Source organism: Lissotriton vulgaris, chromosome 7, assembly GCF_964263255.1.
Source record: "Lissotriton vulgaris chromosome 7, aLisVul1.2, whole genome shotgun sequence".
In the NCBI taxonomy this organism is placed as follows: Eukaryota; Metazoa; Chordata; class Amphibia; order Caudata; family Salamandridae; genus Lissotriton; species Lissotriton vulgaris.
Window position 1 is genome coordinate 292,964,759 of NC_141695.1, and position 20,668 is coordinate 292,985,426.

General features: G+C 41.6%; 1 protein-coding gene across 1 annotated transcript in view; it reads right to left on the reverse strand.

Moving 5' to 3' along the window:
- The window catches only part of LOC147701416 (myeloperoxidase-like), a 236,909-nt gene that overhangs the window by 65,474 nt on the left and 150,767 nt on the right, over positions 1-20,668 (reverse strand). The window contains exon 9 of the mRNA XM_086930101.1: positions 12,205-12,365. Within this exon, the coding sequence (XP_086786227.1) occupies positions 12,205-12,365 (161 nt within the window). The remainder of the gene's footprint in view (positions 1-12,204; positions 12,366-20,668) is intronic.

Consider the following 20,668-nt stretch of genomic DNA (forward strand, 5'->3'; position numbering starts at 1 on the left):
GAACTTAATGTAAGATAGACACAATACTGTTGCTGACTTCAACAACCGAGGTTTGTCTGCTCTCTTACACACTGTAACTTTTGATGTACAATTCTCTTTTCTTTCTGGAGAGGGCTCATGTATCCGTATTTCATGCCGTTGTCATTCTCCATTCCAGGTTCATTGTTTGTTTGCACACTTTGCCCTACAATTTTACTATTTCCCTTCCCCATGACAAACACACGTACTAAGATTGAGCGACCAGGCACCACACATTTGGCATTCCACCTGCACATATATGAAAACGCACGGGACGTGCCCTTCATTTCCTCTTATGCCCTACAACAACACTTGTTAATAACAATAGGTTTTTCATACTTACGTTTTGAACCTGTTTGATAGTACCTGCCCACTAAACCTGTATGAACAGGAGGTCTGTCGAAAAATGGCGCCCACTATTGCTTGGATTTACCACATATGTGCCTTTACTCTAGGGCGGGCGCCCCAGACACACCCACCTCTGTCACACACACCCCATCATTTTTACCATGTATACTGATCGCACAATAGACTTTTTAATTACAGTTAAAGACCTCATATCCGACCTCGCAATTCATAACTAGTTTCTAATTAAAAGACTCTGAATACATTTCCTGGGGTAGAGTTATACTTAAACCCGGAATTTTCTTCCCCTCCTAGGTCATAACCTTCAACCTAGTGGCAACCATAACCAGCTCACTGGGACTTGCGCTCCAGCTTAGATATTCCATCATGGCCGCCAGGTTAGGCTCGGTGGGACCTAGAATTCATGAGACTTATTTTCCCTATTAGCGAGGCTGCACCTGCAGACATCCTTCTTCGCATTTAGCACTAAATTTCACCCATTAACATCTTAGTGTTTTTTTCCTCATTTCGGATAATAAACGATATTTTAACTAAAAGTTTCCGACCTCACTTTTGGTTTCCGATTTATATTTACTCGTAATTCACAAACGATCTTAGTGCGTTCCCTTTTTTTTCTCCCATCCAATGTCCCAAATATCAAAACGGGCTGTATTCCTAACTACTGTATTAGGAATTCGTTCACAGCCTAGACATTCCAAGATGGCCGCCATTGTCAGGCTAACTCGGAATGATGATCCGAGTGATTTAGCCGCCTGATCTTCAAAGCTACAACTTCTTACACCTTTTGTGGCACCAGCATTGGAAATAAGGGCCCGCCTTTCCCCTACTTCACCTTTTCAAGTTCGGGATCGTTTCTTGTCCACTTTTCAGGGGTGCGTGTTTTTACCGATATTTGTAAATTTACGACGATATTAGAAGAGGAAACTTCTTAAAAAAGTAATATGGTCTGAACTGCCAACTTATAGCCATGAACTAAAACAAAGCAATACGCTTTCCTGCTCATGGGCACATAAACACATACCATTTTAAACACTACAAGATGGCCGCCGCGTTTACGACGATCGGCCATCATGATGGGTCCATTCTCCTCCTTGTCAACGTACTCGCACGAAGGCGGGAAATGGGGCCAGGTGATTTCAATCAGCCTAATCTCCACTACTATAAAGGGAGGAAGATGGACTCACACCCTCAGCACACGACGTCGCTGCAGGTGGAGGTCAGGAAGAGGGTTGTGGATGGGCGCCGGCCGTCTTTGACTACAACGGTAAGTGGCTCTGGTGCATGATACTCCTGGCTCATCCATGCTGGCCCATCTATGCACTTAGGCTAGGCCTATAGTACCCTTCTCAGTGAAGAGGTAACTTTGTCCCTTAGACCTCGGGGACTACCTCTCTAAGTAATCGTTTGGGATGGGTTTCTCTAAGGCTGCCTCCTCCTTTGTATTTAATTTAATTTACCCTTAACTGTATTAAGGGTGTTCTAATAAAACATGCCACATGACATAGAGGATTATACACTTTACTAATGGAACTTGCTTAGTGTGTCTTGGTACACACGCACTTTTATTTCTTTAAATCAACAGCCTTTTGATACAGGGTACCGTCGTATAGAAGCAGGGCAGACCTTTTTGTCCATAAGTGTTACTAGCTTCTCTTATGGATTTTATAGGTCTCTGGTTATCTTTGCTTTCCACAGGCCTGCTGGGATACAGTGCCCACGACCCTACTCCATAGGACGTTCAGAACCTCCAGCCCAACACCGTTGATACACGCAATACAGGTAAAACACCATGGGACAGACAGTTTGGCTACTTACAATGTGCCATTCATATATCTTTCTAAATTATTGCCACACAGGGCATTTAGTTCCGTCTTTTTGCTCTGTTTACTCCTTCCAGCATATGTACTGAATCAATTCATATAGCAAGCTGGTATCCATCCAGGATTTATTGGAAGAATCTACTAAGATATCGGCCTTGCTGTTTCTCGCCAGTATTCTGATAGTAAGTAGTCTGTGCCCCAGATCTTCTCTGAGGTTAACTACCAGAGAAACTCCATATGTTGGTGAACATGTTCCACCATTCGGGGCGTTTTCTTACTGTGTCATTAATATACACTTACTAAAGCTGACATGGTCACAGAGATTTCTTCTTTCCTTTATGCCCCAGATATAATCACTAACAGCGGAAAGTACCGTAACAATAAGACTTACTGTTGCTGGCAAGTAGAGCTCAAGACCACGCCACGGCACTTCTCCCACGCATGCGACGTCTGATTAACTTAAAGGTAACACAGCAGATGTATTTTTTGGTGCTAACTGAGATAGCTTTGACAACTTCTTCTTTTCTCTCTCCGTTTCACATGTGGTATAGTCAGACTCACAAAAAACAAAATATTTCTTTAGTTACATACATGGTACCAGTCCTGGGAGCATTACCTTAGTGCCATGGCCAAACAAACTTCAGTGTTCCATTTCTTGAAATTGTAGGACAAAAGTGTGCTTCTTTGCGAACCTTATACAATTGAACTGTGGAAATATAGACCCTTTCCCCCGATAACATATGTCACATGAGTGTTGCTCAATCTTATGCTCTTTTAGAGACAAGTAATTAACATGTATAAGATGTAAATACTGTATATAAATGTGTATACAGTCTGAACTTCCATCTATGACTACTTGGCTGTCAGATGGATAGTGAGCTCAGAGATAAGTACTTAACATGTAAATGATGTAAATACTGTATATTAATGTGTACACATCCTGAACTTCCATCTATGACTACTTGGCTGTCAGAGGGACAGTTAGTTTATGTCTTAAACATTAAATATACGCATAGGCTCCGCGTCTGGTGTACTTACTGCGTTTTTAATTAGTGTGTCTAATGTTTTTAAATTTGTATATGTAATTCAGTACCTACAATACTGATCGTATGTATATATGTTTTTTACCGACAGCCCTGAAGAAGTCCCAGGTTGGGACGAAACGCGTCGGCTGTTTATGTTTGACTGAATGTTTTTGAAAATAAAGGATTTGAAGAAGAACAACTACATCTCCAAGATATATCATTTTCATTACAACTGTAACAACTTATGTGGTGCACCTTTGCGGTTGTATGTACTGTAAAAAAATTCCCAAGGGAAAAGGCACAGTGTTGATGGGTGCCATGCAGTGTGCACACAGTCCCCTTGTTTGATCTGAGGGGTGTACATACCGTTCAGGGGATAGTTAGTCAGGTGCTTAGCCTAGTAAGGGTCCATCATCTTTTCTGTTCTTTTTGACTTTTGTTCACCCTTGTTAGCACTGACTTACCCTATACCCATTCTCAATATATACTGGTACATTCGTGTAGTGTTTTGGGAAGACACGATTGACCCAAACATGACTAGCTTTAAAGACAGACGCCAGGAGCTTGCCCAGGATTTATTTACAGCTGGGGTAAAAACAACAGGCACATCAATCCCGAAGGAAGATGGCCTCAAAGCCAAGTTTAAGAGATTGGAAAAGTTAAAAATGAATGAGATGTCCCGGTGGTGGGATGGCACCACCTTGGGGAAATACCTAGAGAATGAAAAAATACCACGTGGGTTGAGAATATTAATTTTCCCCACTTTTGAAGATCTAGATACTGAGCAACTAGAAGATTGGGAAAATAACCTTCGGAACGCATCATGCACCATGATGCGGATCCTTATTAAGAATGCCGAAAAAAAGGGAGCCAAGGCTCAGCAAGAGATAGACGAACTTGAAAGGGAAATAGCGCAATCAGAACTAAAGGATGTCATAAAGAAAAATTACGCCATACTGGATGGGGTACTGGAAAAACACCAAATCTACCTTAGAGATAAGAAACTGAGAAAAATCAAAAGGGATGACAAGGATTACAGCGATGGGAGGGTATACACCTTTTCCAAGAAATATGATAAGGTGAAAATACCGGGGGATGGCAAGAGGCAGAGAGCAGAAACCCCAGAATTAAGCTCAGCGAGTAGTATTACATCACTCTCGTCTGCGGCAAGCTCTGCTTCCACGACTGAACCATCAAACTCCAACACTACTGACACAAGACCCAATAATTTTTTATTGGAGATGGAGAGGTGGAGGCTAGGGGCACGTCCAGCTCACAAAGAACCTCAAAGACAAGAAGGGGAGGGAGGATCTGGCAGAAACGTAAACAGAAACACAAAAAAACCAAATCTGGAAACAGTGGAGAGAGTAACCAGGTCCAAAAAGAAGGGGAACTAGCCACAATAGTCGAGTCTAAAAACGATAACAAATCCCAATCTATTGTGGTCAACCTCTCAGAGAGAACATTAGAGCAGGATGAAATCTCTGTCCTTAGCAAGGGTCTAGGCTTCTGCCCCAATCAAAAGGGTGGGGATGTTGATATATTTGTGGATCTAATGAAATTTGTCCGTTTAGTCAAACTAAAAGACCATTTCGAACGTAACCCATCCAACCATGTCATTGATCAGAATGTCAAAAATGTTACTGATTACACTGTCAATGAAATAAATACATTGCAAGCAATGATGTCTGTTGAGCTTGATACTTCTGTTGAGATTGAAAATGTAAGACAGGAATTGAATGTCGTTGAAGATGTTTATGTTAACAGTGGTCTAAAACCAAAATCAAAATTCACCCCCACAGGCACTCATCCAAACATAGACACCTTTAGAGAGAAAGTCAGCCACTCCTTCCACCAGATGCTTGACAACCCCACACGAACTCCCCTGCCAAAATATAACCTTACCCGGACAGAATCAGAAGCCTTGAGGGGTTTACAATCTGATGAAAAAATAGTTATCCGTGAGGCAGATAAAGGGGGGAATGTGGTCATCATGAATAGGATAGACTATATGAACGAAATCTCCAGACAACTTTCGGACCCCACCTGCTACACCAAATTGGACCACAACCCTATTGACGCACTGACCTCGTATATAAACATGAAACTCACAGAGTGGCGAGAGATAGGCTTACTAAGTACAGAAGAATGCCAGTATCTGACAGTTACAACCCCGTCTTATCCCTGCATATACATACTTCCCAAAATTCACAAAGAGGGCCCCTTTCCACCTGGCCGCCCCATAATTTCTGGAGTCAGTTCGCCTACGGAAAGGCTCTCGGAGTATGTGGACACCTTCATCCAGCCTATGGTACAAAATCTCCCTGCCTACCTGAGGGACACCAAGGATATATTAGGAAAATTGGAAGGATTTGTCTGGTCAGATACCCTACAATTGGTCACCCTAGACGTAGTCGGACTCTACACTTGCATCAAAAAAGAATTCGGCCTAAGGGCGTTGGAAACTTTTTTGAACAAACGTACAGCAGACCACTTGTCTCACAATGGTGTCCTCCTTGAGATGACGGACATCATACTGTCAAAAAATTACTTTCTACATGACTCAACTTGGTTCCACCAGATACAAGGGACCGCGATGGGATCCAGGTTTGCTCCCGCTTACGCCGGTCTGTTTATGGGCTGGTTCGAGCGGGAGCATGCTTGGGGCCGACACGCGGCGACCTGGATGAACAACATCATTTTCTGGGGTAGGTACATCGATGATGTGATCATGATCTGGGATGGACCTACCCCAGACCTCCAAGAATACTTTGGTTACCTTAATGACAACCCGTTTAATGTCCGTTTCACCATGACAAATGACCCGAAAACAATCGATTTTCTGGATGTAAACCTTTTTGTGGAGAACAATAAAATCCAGAGCCGCACTCATCGTAAAGCGACAGCTTGTAACAGCATACTACATTACGAAAGTGCACATCCCCGACATATCGTTGAGAACATCCCCTACGGGGAGATGATACGGATGCGCCGCAACTGCAGCACAGAGGACGCATTCCAACACAATATACAGGAGACAGAAACGCGCTTCCTAGAAAGGGGCTACCCAAGGAAGACACTAGCAAAAGCCAACAAAAAGGTTCAGAACATGCCCAGAACAAACACTCTGGCCCCCAAGCAAAGACCAGCAGATATCAGCAGACCCCTTTCGTTCACCACACAATACTCAGATCAGAGCAGCACGATCTACAACATCCTAAGAAAGAACTGGCACCTCATTGCGGACATACCGAGCCTTCGAGATTCGGTTACCAGAACGCCTAAGGTCTGCTACAGAAGAGGTAGAAACCTCCGTGACATCTTGTGTCCCAGTTACCTGGAAACGAAAAAGCGAACCAACTGGCTCACAACTCCCACCACAGGTTTCTACACATGTAGCGAGTGCAATATGTGTCCACTTGGTAGAAATAGAACTAAGACATTTAACTTCAACACAAGCAAAACCTATACAATTGACCACATGATCAATTGTAACACAAAATATGTGGTCTATGCCTTGGGTTGCGGCTGTGACAAGATTTACGTAGGCAGCACTAAGAGAACCTTAAAAATCCGCATACAGGAACATGTAAGAGCGAGACGCAATGGAGACCTAAGATATCCCCTGACCTTCCACATGCAGGAACACCACAAAGAAACAGATAACATGTGGTTCATAGGCATAGATCACCAACCCCCACACCCAAGGGGTGGAAACCGGGAACTGGCATTGAGACAACGGGAGGCGGGTTGGATCTGTAGACTTCGTTGCACTGAATTTGGGTTTAACACCGAAGATGAACTGCATTATTTCCTTGAGTAACCCGCATGTGTGGTCCCTAAGATGTTCTGCGCTGTCGTTGAGAATGAGGTTAAGATTATGGTGATAACATTGGAATTCTTAACACCGAAGTCATAATTGATATATTGTCCCTTAGGAACTTAATGTAAGATAGACACGATACTGTTGCTGACTTCAACAACCGAGGTTTGTCTGCTCTCTTACACACTGTAACTTTTGATGTACAATTCTCTTTTCTTTCTGGAGAGGGCTCATGTATCCGTATTTCATGCCGTTGTCATTCTCCATTCCAGGTTCATTGTTTGTTTGCACACTTTGCCCTACAATTTTACTATTTCCCTTCCCCATGACAAACACACGTACTAAGATTGAGCGACCAGGCACCACACATTTGGCATTCCACCTGCACATATATGAAAACGCACGGGACGTGCCCTTCATTTCCTCTTATGCCCTACAACAACACTTGTTAATAACAATAGGTTTTTCATACTTATGTTTTGAACCTGTTTGATAGTACCTGCCCACTAAACCTGTATGAACAGGAGGTCTGTCGAAAAATGGCGCCCACTATTGCTTGGGTTTACCACATATGTGCCTTTACTCTAGGGCGGGCGCCCCAGACACACCCACCTCTGTCACACACACCCCATCATTTTTACCATGTATACTGATCGCACAATAGACTTTTTAATTACAGTTAAAGACCTCATATCCGACCTCGCAATTCATAACTAGTTTCTAATTAAAAGACTCTGAATACATTTCCTGGGGTAGAGTTATACTTAAACCCGGAATTTTCTTCCCCTCCTAGGTCATAACCTTCAACCTAGTGGCAACCATAACCAGCTCACTGGGACTTGCGCTCCAGCTTAGATATTCCATCATGGCCGCCAGGTTAGGCTCGGTGGGACCTAGAATTCATGAGACTTATTTTCCCTATTAGCGAGGCTGCACCTGCAGACATCCTTCTTCGCATTTAGCACTAAATTTCACCCATTAACATCTTAGTGTTTTTTTCCTCATTTCGGATAATAAACGATATTTTAACTAAAAGTTTCCGACCTCACTTTTGGTTTCCGATTTATATTTACTCGTAATTCACAAACGATCTTAGTGCGTTCCCTTTTTTTTCTCCCATCCAATGTCCCAAATATCAAAACGGGCTGTATTCCTAACTACTGTATTAGGAATTCGTTCACAGCCTAGACATTCCAAGATGGCCGCCATTGTCAGGCTAACTCGGAATGATGATCCGAGTGATTTAGCCGCCTGATCTTCAAAGCTACAACTTCTTACACCTTTTGTGGCACCAGCATTGGAAATAAGGGCCCGCCTTTCCCCTACTTCACCTTTTCAAGTTCGGGATCGTTTCTTGTCCACTTTTCAGGGGTGCGTGTTTTTACCGATATTTGTAAATTTACGACGATATTAGAAGAGGAAACTTCTTAAAAAAGTAATATGGTCTGAACTGCCAACTTATAGCCATGAACTAAAACAAAGCAATACGCTTTCCTGCTCATGGGCACATAAACACATACCATTTTAAACACTACAAGATGGCCGCCGCGTTTACGACGATCGGCCATCATGATGGGTCCATTCTCCTCCTTGTCAACGTACTCGCACGAAGGCGGGAAATGGGGCCAGGTGATTTCAATCAGCCTAATCTCCACTACTATAAAGGGAGGAAGATGGACTCACACCCTCAGCACACGACGTCGCTGCAGGTGGAGGTCAGGAAGAGGGTTGTGGATGGGCGCCGGCCGTCTTTGACTACAACGGTAAGTGGCTCTGGTGCATGATACTCCTGGCTCATCCATGCTGGCCCATCTATGCACTTAGGCTAGGCCTATAGTACCCTTCTCAGTGAAGAGGTAACTTTGTCCCTTAGACCTCGGGGACTACCTCTCTAAGTAATCGTTTGGGATGGGTTTCTCTAAGGCTGCCTCCTCCTTTGTATTTAATTTAATTTACCCTTAACTGTATTAAGGGTGTTCTAATAAAACATGCCACATGACATAGAGGATTATACACTTTACTAATGGAACTTGCTTAGTGTGTCTTGGTACACACGCACTTTTATTTCTTTAAATCAACAGCCTTTTGATACAGGGTACCGTCGTATAGAAGCAGGGCAGACCTTTTTGTCCATAAGTGTTACTAGCTTCTCTTATGGATTTTATAGGTCTCTGGTTATCTTTGCTTTCCACAGGCCTGCTGGGATACAGTGCCCACGACCCTACTCCATAGGACGTTCAGAACCTCCAGCCCAACACCGTTGATACACGCAATACAGGTAAAACACCATGGGACAGACAGTTTGGCTACTTACAATGTGCCATTCATATATCTTTCTAAATTATTGCCACACAGGGCATTTAGTTCCGTCTTTTTGCTCTGTTTACTCCTTCCAGCATATGTACTGAATCAATTCATATAGCAAGCTGGTATCCATCCAGGATTTATTGGAAGAATCTACTAAGATATCGGCCTTGCTGTTTCTCGCCAGTATTCTGATAGTAAGTAGTCTGTGCCCCAGATCTTCTCTGAGGTTAACTACCAGAGAAACTCCATATGTTGGTGAACATGTTCCACCATTCGGGGCGTTTTCTTACTGTGTCATTAATATACACTTACTAAAGCTGACATGGTCACAGAGATTTCTTCTTTCCTTTATGCCCCAGATATAATCACTAACAGCGGAAAGTACCGTAACAATAAGACTTACTGTTGCTGGCAAGTAGAGCTCAAGACCACGCCACGGCACTTCTCCCACGCATGCGACGTCTGATTAACTTAAAGGTAACACAGCAGATGTATTTTTTGGTGCTAACTGAGATAGCTTTGACAACTTCTTCTTTTCTCTCTCCGTTTCACATGTGGTATAGTCAGACTCACAAAAAACAAAATATTTCTTTAGTTACATACATGGTACCAGTCCTGGGAGCATTACCTTAGTGCCATGGCCAAACAAACTTCAGTGTTCCATTTCTTGAAATTGTAGGACAAAAGTGTGCTTCTTTGCGAACCTTATACAATTGAACTGTGGAAATATAGACCCTTTCCCCCGATAACATATGTCACATGAGTGTTGCTCAATCTTATGCTCTTTTAGAGACAAGTAATTAACATGTATAAGATGTAAATACTGTATATAAATGTGTATACAGTCTGAACTTCCATCTATGACTACTTGGCTGTCAGATGGATAGTGAGCTCAGAGATAAGTACTTAACATGTAAATGATGTAAATACTGTATATTAATGTGTACACATCCTGAACTTCCATCTATGACTACTTGGCTGTCAGAGGGACAGTTAGTTTATGTCTTAAACATTAAATATACGCATAGGCTCCGCGTCTGGTGTACTTACTGCGTTTTTAATTAGTGTGTCTAATGTTTTTAAATTTGTATATGTAATTCAGTACCTACAATACTGATCGTATGTATATATGTTTTTTACCGACAGCCCTGAAGAAGTCCCAGGTTGGGACGAAACGCGTCGGCTGTTTATGTTTGACTGAATGTTTTTGAAAATAAAGGATTTGAAGAAGAACAACTACATCTCCAAGATATATCATTTTCATTACAACTGTAACAACTTATGTGGTGCACCTTTGCGGTTGTATGTACTGTAAAAAAATTCCCAAGGGAAAAGGCACAGTGTTGATGGGTGCCATGCAGTGTGCACACAGTCCCCTTGTTTGATCTGAGGGGTGTACATACCGTTCAGGGGATAGTTAGTCAGGTGCTTAGCCTAGTAAGGGTCCATCATCTTTTCTGTTCTTTTTGACGTTCCTCAAATGTATACATTCTTCATCCTTTCACTTTTAACACTCTCACTGTTCACTTCCTGACAGTCCTTCCTGAAGTAATGATGAAGACAATGAAAATACCGTCTGAATGCTGTTAATCTATGCAAGCCTGGCAGCTTACCTGAGTACTGGTCACCTCAGAATCCACTTTTTATCCAGCAATTTGTCGACTAAGAAAGGGAGACGGATTTACTGAAACACCATTTGTGGTTTCAAGACCCTGAAACATTTATTAAGATAAGCCTGAGAGAGGCTTTGACATCTGTTTCAAATGAAGATAAAACCAGGGGCTCACAGTGTGAGGGGACTGTCAGGGTTACCTGCATCAAAACTTCAGGTCCTGGCCTCTACACTTTCCCTAATGCAGCTCCTACTCTCTCCACCTACAACATCCAGCTGCCAAGTATTCGCTTCAGCTTAGTACCAGCTACAACATTACAGTAATGGTGTCATATCTTTAAGATTTCAACTGTGGCTGGCACTGGAACATTCTGCACAATAGCAGACACACTGTTCAACAGGGGTCATACACAGTGAAAACCACTTTGGTACACAAGAACAAGAGTTGCTATGAATTCTATTTAGACTATGTAACCCCAGTCACAAGAATAGTGTTTCAAAATGACTACTGCTGAAACAGTCACTCCTATGCAACAATTTTAATTGTCATCTTAGTTGTCATACACATTGTCCAGCGACTTAGTGTTTCTGGTCTGCTCTGTCATAAAGCTCTGATGTGAAGATAATCCACAGTTTAACTTAGATTATAGTGAAGCATGATATATATTTAGTAATAATTATGGTTAGCAAAATGCAGCAGACATAAAAAGAGGGAAAAAACTAGGAGAATAAAGTTATTTTTCCTTGTTATGCCTCCCGTGGAGAGGTGCACGGTTTTGACGCAATGCCAGGTTTACAGATCCTTGTAAATCTGGAAATGTGTCAAAACCCATGGGTGTTGCATGGGAAAACCCATCGAAACGCTGATGGATCGCCTCCTTGGTGCATAGTAAGGCAAGGCAGCACCTTGCATTTCTCCATATCTATGAGGCCATGCAGAGCCGCCCAGGGTGGCTTTGCGCTGCCTCATAGATATGATTAAAAGGCCCGCACCACCAGAGCTTCATTAAAAGTGATGCTCTGGTGGCACAAGCTTCTTATAATTAAAGCCTTCAATGTACAGAGGCCAATCAGTGAGATCAAAATTTAGGAATGTGAAGTTATTTAATGCACCTATCCCCATTTCTCCACGTCTTGGATGCCATATTATGAACACCAACTATTCAGAAATTTGCAATTATTTGGCATGTATAAATGCACAATGCTTGCCTCATAGCACATAACACATAATACCTGAATCATGGCTCCGACTATCTTCCTAGTCTCCTGATAGATTTTCTCTCCATCCCATCTTGGATTTAAGGTCTTCAGGATTCCAGCCAGGCGATTGTGTTCTCGCAGGAATAATGTGTGAATAGATGAAAGACCCATATGTTCGCTGGAGCGACTGTCACCTTGGGAGACATAGATACGTTTTGAGTTTCATATACAAATATATATATGTGCGTATAAATTATGCACATTCAATTAGTTATCATTTCAAACAGAAATGCTGCAAAAATATAACACCTATGATATGTTGAGAAACAATGTGGGGGAGCTGAGGATAGATATGAGGCAGTAGAGAACAATAATATTCTTCTGCGTAATTATGAACCTCAGTTTCCAGCAGATGTGATAGTAGAGGTTACAAGGAAAACCCTAAAGTATGAAAAGGTAGCCTTCAATTGCATTTTCCAAATGGAGAAGACTATGTTGAGTGGTCCCAGTAAAGGAGAGTCAGAAGGAAGACAATATAATGGCTCTGAAAAATGTGATGGTCACTGGAAGGCAACTTGAGGGCAGTTTGAGGGACTTCTTTCAGACGTTGGCTTGTGTCTGGGTCAAATGCGTATGTTTTGCATTGGGTACAGAGTGTTTCAGCGTTCACCTCAATTCACATGACTAAGAGATGTCTCTTCACATTCCCTTCTACCCTGCGCTTGTTTAATCTTCTGGGCAAGGATAGATTTACAGACCCCAGACCCTACATAAACTCTACAATGTTTAACAAATGAGTTTCTCCAAGGTCTTACATGAGTGGCAACTCTTTAGGCATCTGTTAGAAATCATAGACTTTTATTGTACTCAACACGTTCTAGATTCTTGCCCAGTCATGCCCAGTTGAGTTGGGTGCTCAACTCTCTGCTTTGCTGGCATTGTTGTTTCTACAGTTGATTTCTGCTCCCAGGTGAGCAAAATGCTGATAAAGAGGACAATCAAGGTCATGTGTCCCAGTGCTGAAGGTAGCTCTTCTATGGCTCTGCCTTAGGGGACCGAGAGATAAACAACAGAGGAACAACACTGCGCTGACAAGATCAGTGAATATTGGTATAAATATTATAGATCACACCAACCATTTAATTTGTGTTATATTTGTATTTGGGACGGCCCCGTCCGTTTTAAGATTGAGCAAATGAAAAAACTGTTAATAATTAAAACCAACAACCCTTGGTGTGTACCTGACTGCAAACAAAAGTTTACTGCTGTGTTTCTGGGGGAGGGAGGGGTGTGGGAAATGTTGTTCACCGCAGGAGAGCCACTTGAATGCACCTAGATACTTGCACAAGTGCTACCATTGCCTACGTAACGTTTGTTACTGTGCTGGAGTGTCTGCCTTCTATTGCAGTATTATACCTCTACTTGTATTTTGTACGTTTTTGTAACCTGCACCCTTATCACATTTTTCTCCTATAATGCACCGATTGCTACCTCATGTATTTTGGTTGCTCACTAGTGTCCATGTAACTTATTGTTTGCTTTTGTATTTTGTTCCTGTATATCATTATTGGTTCTTCTGTGAAGCGCTCTGACACCTTCGGGTAAAGTCTGCGCTATATAAAATTGCATAAATAAATAAATAAAACCTCCAGCCATCAACTCCAAAACAAGCAGGATTAGCCTTGAAAAGAAGCCCAAACATGAGTGAATCCTACCAAAAGAAGCCCAATACTGGGTAAAGGCTTGGAGAGTAAATACAAGTAGCAACAACTGTTGGAGTGTTGTTTAATCTCCCCAGCACCAAGAGATATAACGTCAATTGCATCAAGGTTTTTACTGGTCGAAAAAGGGCAGATTCTGCGAATCAGCCTGTTTGCGACCGATAAAAAGTCATTTGCGATGCATTAAACCAAAATGCATTCACAAAATAGGTAATCGCAATTTTTAAATAGGTAATCGCAATTTTTGCGATTACCTATTTAGCAAAGGCATTTAGGGAATTGCAATTTGCGATTCCCTAAATGCAATGTAAGAAGCATTTTCAAAATGCGACTTTGCATTAAGGAATCGCTAAATAATATCAACTTCAAGTAGATGTTAATTTGCAAATCCTTAGAAAAATGCACAAAATTGCATTTTTCGAAGTGCCCTTAGGGCATGTGTGTGCGCAACTTGTGCACACTTTCTTTTTTAGAGGTACATCAGGGGTCCTTAGGCCTCTAGCACCTTTGCAATTGCATTTGCAATTTGTGATTATCTATTTGGTAATCACAAATTGCGAATGCTTTCGCATTCATTCCTATGTGCCTCTAGGCCCATGTGAATTAAAAGGAAAGCATTCCCTAATAGCAAATCACAATTTGCGATTCACTATTAGTGAATGTGTAGGAATCGTTATTATTTTTGCGAAACTTACTTGCATAAGGAATTGCGACTCCTAAATAGCGATTCCATAAAAACCGCTATTAAGGAATCGCGATAAAACAAGCAGGATTACACTCAAACGTGCGAGTCCTACCAAAAGAAGCCCAACGCTGGGTAAAGGTTTGGAGAGTAAATACACGCAGCGATGGGCTTCGGCAGAAAGGAACAATTAAAAAAAGAGTTCTCCTACATTACATCTGAAGAGGGACAGGGTAAAGAAGCTGTAATTTGCTGGTGTGCCCAAGCCTTGCAGGGAAGTGACGTATTGGCAAAGCAAACGAGTTAGGAGGCCGCAAATAAAAGTAACACTGAAGTGAACCAATGGTGAGTAGGAGGTGGGAAAAAGTGGTGGTATTGAATACTGCAGGTCTTGCAGATAGCGCATGTGCTCTGTCGGCTTGACCTAAAAGATCGTCAAAAAACATAAAAAAATATGGCAGTTGCAATACCAAGGACACACTTTTCAACAGAATTATGACAGAATGAGTTCTAGGTAATACGTATATCTGAATGCTAAAGTAGAAAGTGAACCATTTTTTCTTACTCTTTAAGAACAAATAGAAATCTATTTTCGAATCTTTTTATCGACTCAAAGCAAAAGGTAGCTAAGTATTTGTTTTATATAAGTACCCTTTTTAAAGTCTATCAATATTTAGTTAGTGGGGGATAGGCTTAACACAATGTTTTCTTTAGAAAACGTAATAATTATTTATTGAACTTACTGCAATGCTGTAAAATTACAAAATACAATTTAGATAACCAGAGTGTATTAATTCAAAAGCAAGACATTTTCACGATAATTACAATATATCTTTGGATGTATGTGTGCCTCTAAGCATCAGCCATTAAAAATAAAATGGTTAATTTAAAAATGAAAGTTGTCATTGTGTTTTTACATTTCGTGATGCTTTTTTCTGCCTGATATCCTCGAGTGGTTTATCTCACCTTCAGATATCCAAATGACCTGGTCTTTTACCTCCTATTATCAAACGTTGTTTTCCAGTAGGTTATGATACAATACATGTTTATCTGAGCATAGGAAACAGGCAGTGATTTCGCTATGATTCTGAGTAGCCAGCCCCTTCCTCTATGACTTGCAGCTAACCTGACACAAACGACCTGATCAGCCTGTGAATCGAACCAAGATAACCATAAATTCAGGGATAATGCATCTTATTAATTTCTTGTTGGATGTTGGATGGAAAATGTTGTTTGCAACTGCTTACTCTGCCTAGGCGTGCCTAAAGAGGGTTTCATCTTAAATGTTAGGCGGAATAAACAGGCCAAAGGTACCAAAGAATGTAAGTCAATGTTTGGAATCTAGCTTTAGTTCCAAATAGAATGCTTTCCATGTTGCTCCTTTCAGTTGGAGGTAGTTATTTTCCTTCAAAAATTTGCATTAGCCAGAAATGTAGGAAGTGGCTGGGATTGTGCTCTAGTTCCATCTTTTTTTTATTTAAGCAAAATCAAGATGTACTTTTTAATGATGTTCAGAAATTGGCATACATCGATACTGAAGAAGTAGCTGGAAGGAGGACCTTTTAGAATTCGCAACAGTAACCAAACAAAATGGGGGCTACCTGCCTCTGGTTAATGTCCCCATATCTTTAGGAAAAGAGATGTAGCAATGAATGGAAAAGTTTGACCACAATACTTTAAATTAATTCAGCAACCTAATTTCACACTGGTCTGCATTTTCAAACATGTTGTCTTGAATGTTAGCTAATGCTATTTTTGGTTTTACAGCTAGATTATATGGCAAGCTTATTATACTTCAGAATGTTGCAATTGTTATGTTATGAGTTATTATGTTATGCTATGTTATGTTATATGAAAGGCAAATTGTCACAGTGCATGACTCATCTGGGTGGGTATCTGGTACTGAAGAAGGAGGTGTATGTTCTCCAGCAAAGCCTTGGAGTAAGTCTAGACCCACAAATGGCCATTCAGAGGAACAGGCAGAAAATAATGGAGGCAGGGACATACAATTCAAGCCCAGAGAAAATGCTTACATTATTCTGATTATCAAAATAAATATATTTTTATACATTTTATAATGTTAGAAAGTTATATTAGTTACAACTTCAGACATAATAATAAGCTAATTATTTTAAAAACATTAATCCATTAAGCTTTTATAAACATTTTAAAATACTTTACATTTATTAAAAAAATTTAATGTTATTTAAAATGACTAAATATTAATTAAATAATAAAATGCAAAAATGGCAGTTTATGTTAACGTTGTTTAAAAATCATATTTACCAATGAATTAACAAATTATTATAGTTTAATTATTCAGTTATTTAACAAACACTTAATTTGATGAGTTATGTGCTGTAATTCTTTTCTTTAATAAAGCTTATTATTTCTAGCTATACTTCACCAGAGGGATATTTCTATCCCAATAGTGGAGGTTTCCAGTTACTCTCATCTTCAACGTTTTTTACTTTAAGGATGCTAAAAAAGATATTTCCTTTCATCCCTTTACGTATTCAAAATACCCTCATATCATCACTAGTTATGTCTAAACTAGACTATTGCAATGGTTTGTTTCTCACTGCTTCCCAATACGCTCTTAATAGGCTACACACTTTGCAAATCTCATCAGCAAGGCTTTTATAATGATACCAAAATACCAATCTGTATCCTCAACCGTTAAAAGTTTGCACTGGCTCCCCATCAGACATAGGATCACTTTGAAGGCACTTTGTATTGCTTATAAAGCACTGCACGGTTTAGGCCCGACCTATCTGCAGCATAGGTTCAAGTGGTAAAACCCAACCAGACCCTACGATCTGCCTCTACAAAAGTCACAGTTGCACTCAGATTCTGACTGTCCACTTGGGGCAGTAGGAGCTTCTTTTTAGGCACGTCTAAAGCCTGGAACGCTCTACCATCAGATATCAAAAACGCTCCCAATCTGCTGAACTTTAGGAAACAGCTGCAAACTTGTCTCTTTAACACTTGCTAAACAAGACATATTTGCCTGTATCTTCCTCAGTTACGCTATGTTAGTGCAAAGACATCTTCGGGTAATCGTGCGCTTTATAAGACTTATTAGCATAACATACCATAACATGTGAAAAGCTACTGGTAGTAACTTTACTCTGCTACATTCAGTCTTAGATGTTTCCAACCCTTGGTTTTTGGAGGTGGAGACAGACGATATTATATTTAGGTTAAAATTTACACTTTTCTGCTCTTTGCTATTTCCGAGTGTAGATTTACAATGAGGTTCAAGAATACATTTGCACGTGGGTAAATCAACATGTGTAAATTTGCCTTTGTGAATAAGGGCCAAAGTATTTAGATCCTGCATGTTTATGTTTATGTTTGTGAGTTGTGTGGAGCGGATAGCTGCCTGCGGGCTTCCCAGCTCTGCTGAGCAGGAGTGAGCATGGACCGGGGCTGAATCTGGCAAAGCCAAGTCTTCAGTTTCTTTCTGAAGGCCATCTCATTCATGGTAAGTCTTAGATCTGTGGGCATGGAGTTCCAAAGTTTTGGCACTATATGCGAAAATTATCTTTCTCCCCATCTGGCTCTCCTAACCCTGGTGGTTTTGGCCAGATGTTCTGCAAAAGATCTTAAGGCTCTTTCTAGTGTGTAGAGTGTGATCAGGGTTGGTCCTTCACCCTTTAAGGCCCTATGTGCTATGCACAGCGTTTTAAACTTAATCCTGGCCTGAACTGACAGCCAGTGGAGCAACTTCATCGCCTTTTGCACTGATTCATGTATAGGTGTTTTTCTAAGTAGTCTGGCTGCTGCATTCTGCACCACCTGTAATTTATTCAACACGTATTTTGGTGAACCCAGTAAGAGAGAATTTCAGTAATCGAGACGCGAGACCACCAGCGCCTCTACCACGATTGTCTGGGTCTCCTCTGGAATGAGGTCCATAATTTTTCAAAGCATCCTGAGGATTTCGAAACAGGTGTCTACTAGTTTCCTGGCTTGGGACTCTATTGTGAGGTTGGAGTTTAACCACGCTCCTAAGTTTTTTAATGGGGTTCTTATGCTCCAGGGGGAGTCCTCGTTCTTTTGGCCAGTTCATCAGGATTTGCTGTGTTAACTTGTTGCCTAGGAACATTAGTTCTGTTTTGTTCCTGTTAAGTTTTAGCCTACTGCATGTCATCCATCTGGCTATTTTTTCCATACAGGAAGGCACTAGGTAGTTTTTTGCGTCAGGGTCTGCTGTTATTGAGACCACCAGTTGGGTGTCATCTGCATATGTTATAATTGACAAACCAAATTCTTGAACAATATTGGCCAGCGGTTGCATGTACAGGTTGAATAATGTGGGTCTAAGGGAGGAGCCCTGTGACACCCCGCATGCAACCTTGAATTTGTCCGAGAAGTGTCCGCCTTCTGAAATTTTGAAGGATGTGTCTTTCGAGAACAACACTATACACCTTGGTGCTTGACCGTGAATCCCTGCTCCCTCTAACCTAAGGGATAGAGTCTCGTGATCCACTGTGTCAAACACTGCGCTCAGGTCGAGCAGCAGGATGGTGGCCTCGCCCTCTTGGTCAAGGATGCTTTTCAATTTTTCTGTGAAAAGCAGTAGGGCGGTTTCGGTGCTGTGTGCTAGTCTGAAGCCCATTTAGGTCTGATGGAGAATCTCATTCTCCTCTAAGAACTGGGACAGTGTGTGATTAACAGGTTTTTCAGCCGTCTTTTCCAAAATAGGGAAAAGTGATATGGGGCGGAAATTCCCTAGGTCTTTTGGGTCTAAGTGAGGCTTTTTGATCAGAGGGCGAACTAGGGCCTGTTTCCAAGATTTCAGCACTATCCCCTGTCTGAGAGGGAGATCAACTAACTCTGTGGCTGTTGTTGAGATATTATCTCCTCCCTCTGATAAGATGTGGGGGGAATGGGGTCCATCGGGGACCTGGATTTAATACTTGGTAGGATCTTGGTTGTAGTATCTATACTCATTTTTGGAAATGCCTTTAACGTTGGTCTCACTGGGGGCTCGGTGGCTGGCTTATTGAGTGACTAAGGTATGCCCGTTCTCTAACATGGAATCATAAATGGTTTTTAAAGAAAACCACAAGTTCATTACATCTCCCCTTAGAGGAGGAGTTTAGGGGGGCCTCCGGTGCTATAAGTGTAAGGGATTTCACCACCTTAAAAAGTTCTCTTGAGGAGTTAGAGGCTGTCTCAATTTTTTCCTGGAAGTATCTCGCCTAAGCTAACTTGATCTCATCTTGATAATGTCTAATCTCTTTTTTGTATTGACCTTTTAGGGTGATATCGTATGATTTCCTCCAGGTTCTTTCGTTTCTTTACATGCTCTTTTTAAGGAGGCAAGATGGCTATTAAACCATGTTGGTTTCTTTCGTAACAGCGGTGGGTGTTCCGTCTGGGAACCGATACCACTGGGCTCAACGACTCCATTCCCTGGAATCTCCTAAGATAAACTGTACTAGGTCGTCCCGCTCTGAACTCTGTATCTCAGCCTGATATGGGAAGGTCATAGTTAAATGGGGCTATTTATAAACATCAATGGTGTTCCATTAAGATATACTGTCCCCCCTCGATATGTCTCCACTGAGCCAGTTTCCTATACTACCATCAGACTCACTGTTCTTTCTAAAGTACCTATTGGGCCAAGTTAGGGATTAATTCCCACATTTCTCTATCACACCAGCTCTTCATTTTGATAGCGCTACTTGATAGTTGGCTATTTTTTCCTATTGTAGTGCCCCTGCACCTGATATGCTTATTTTCAACTCCAGCGCGCATGCTCACTGTGTATTTCTTCTCCCGCATGCGTTTTTTCCTTTGCGGCGTAGTGCCATTGCCTCGCGCATGCGCGGTTGCATCTTCTGCCGCGCATGCGCATTCACTGCTGTGGAAAGCGGGGGTACGCATGCGCGTTATGTAGCGCGAGCCGATCGCGCAGCACCGGATTCCCTGACATTATAATCTCCGTATTTGGGCATTCCCCGGGCCTCATTATTCAATCTACCTCAACTAATTACCTGTCGGGAGAGTATAAATGAGTTACTGACGCGACCAACGCTCACTTCATCGGAGCCGCGTTGGGGGAAGGCAGGCAACTAGCCAT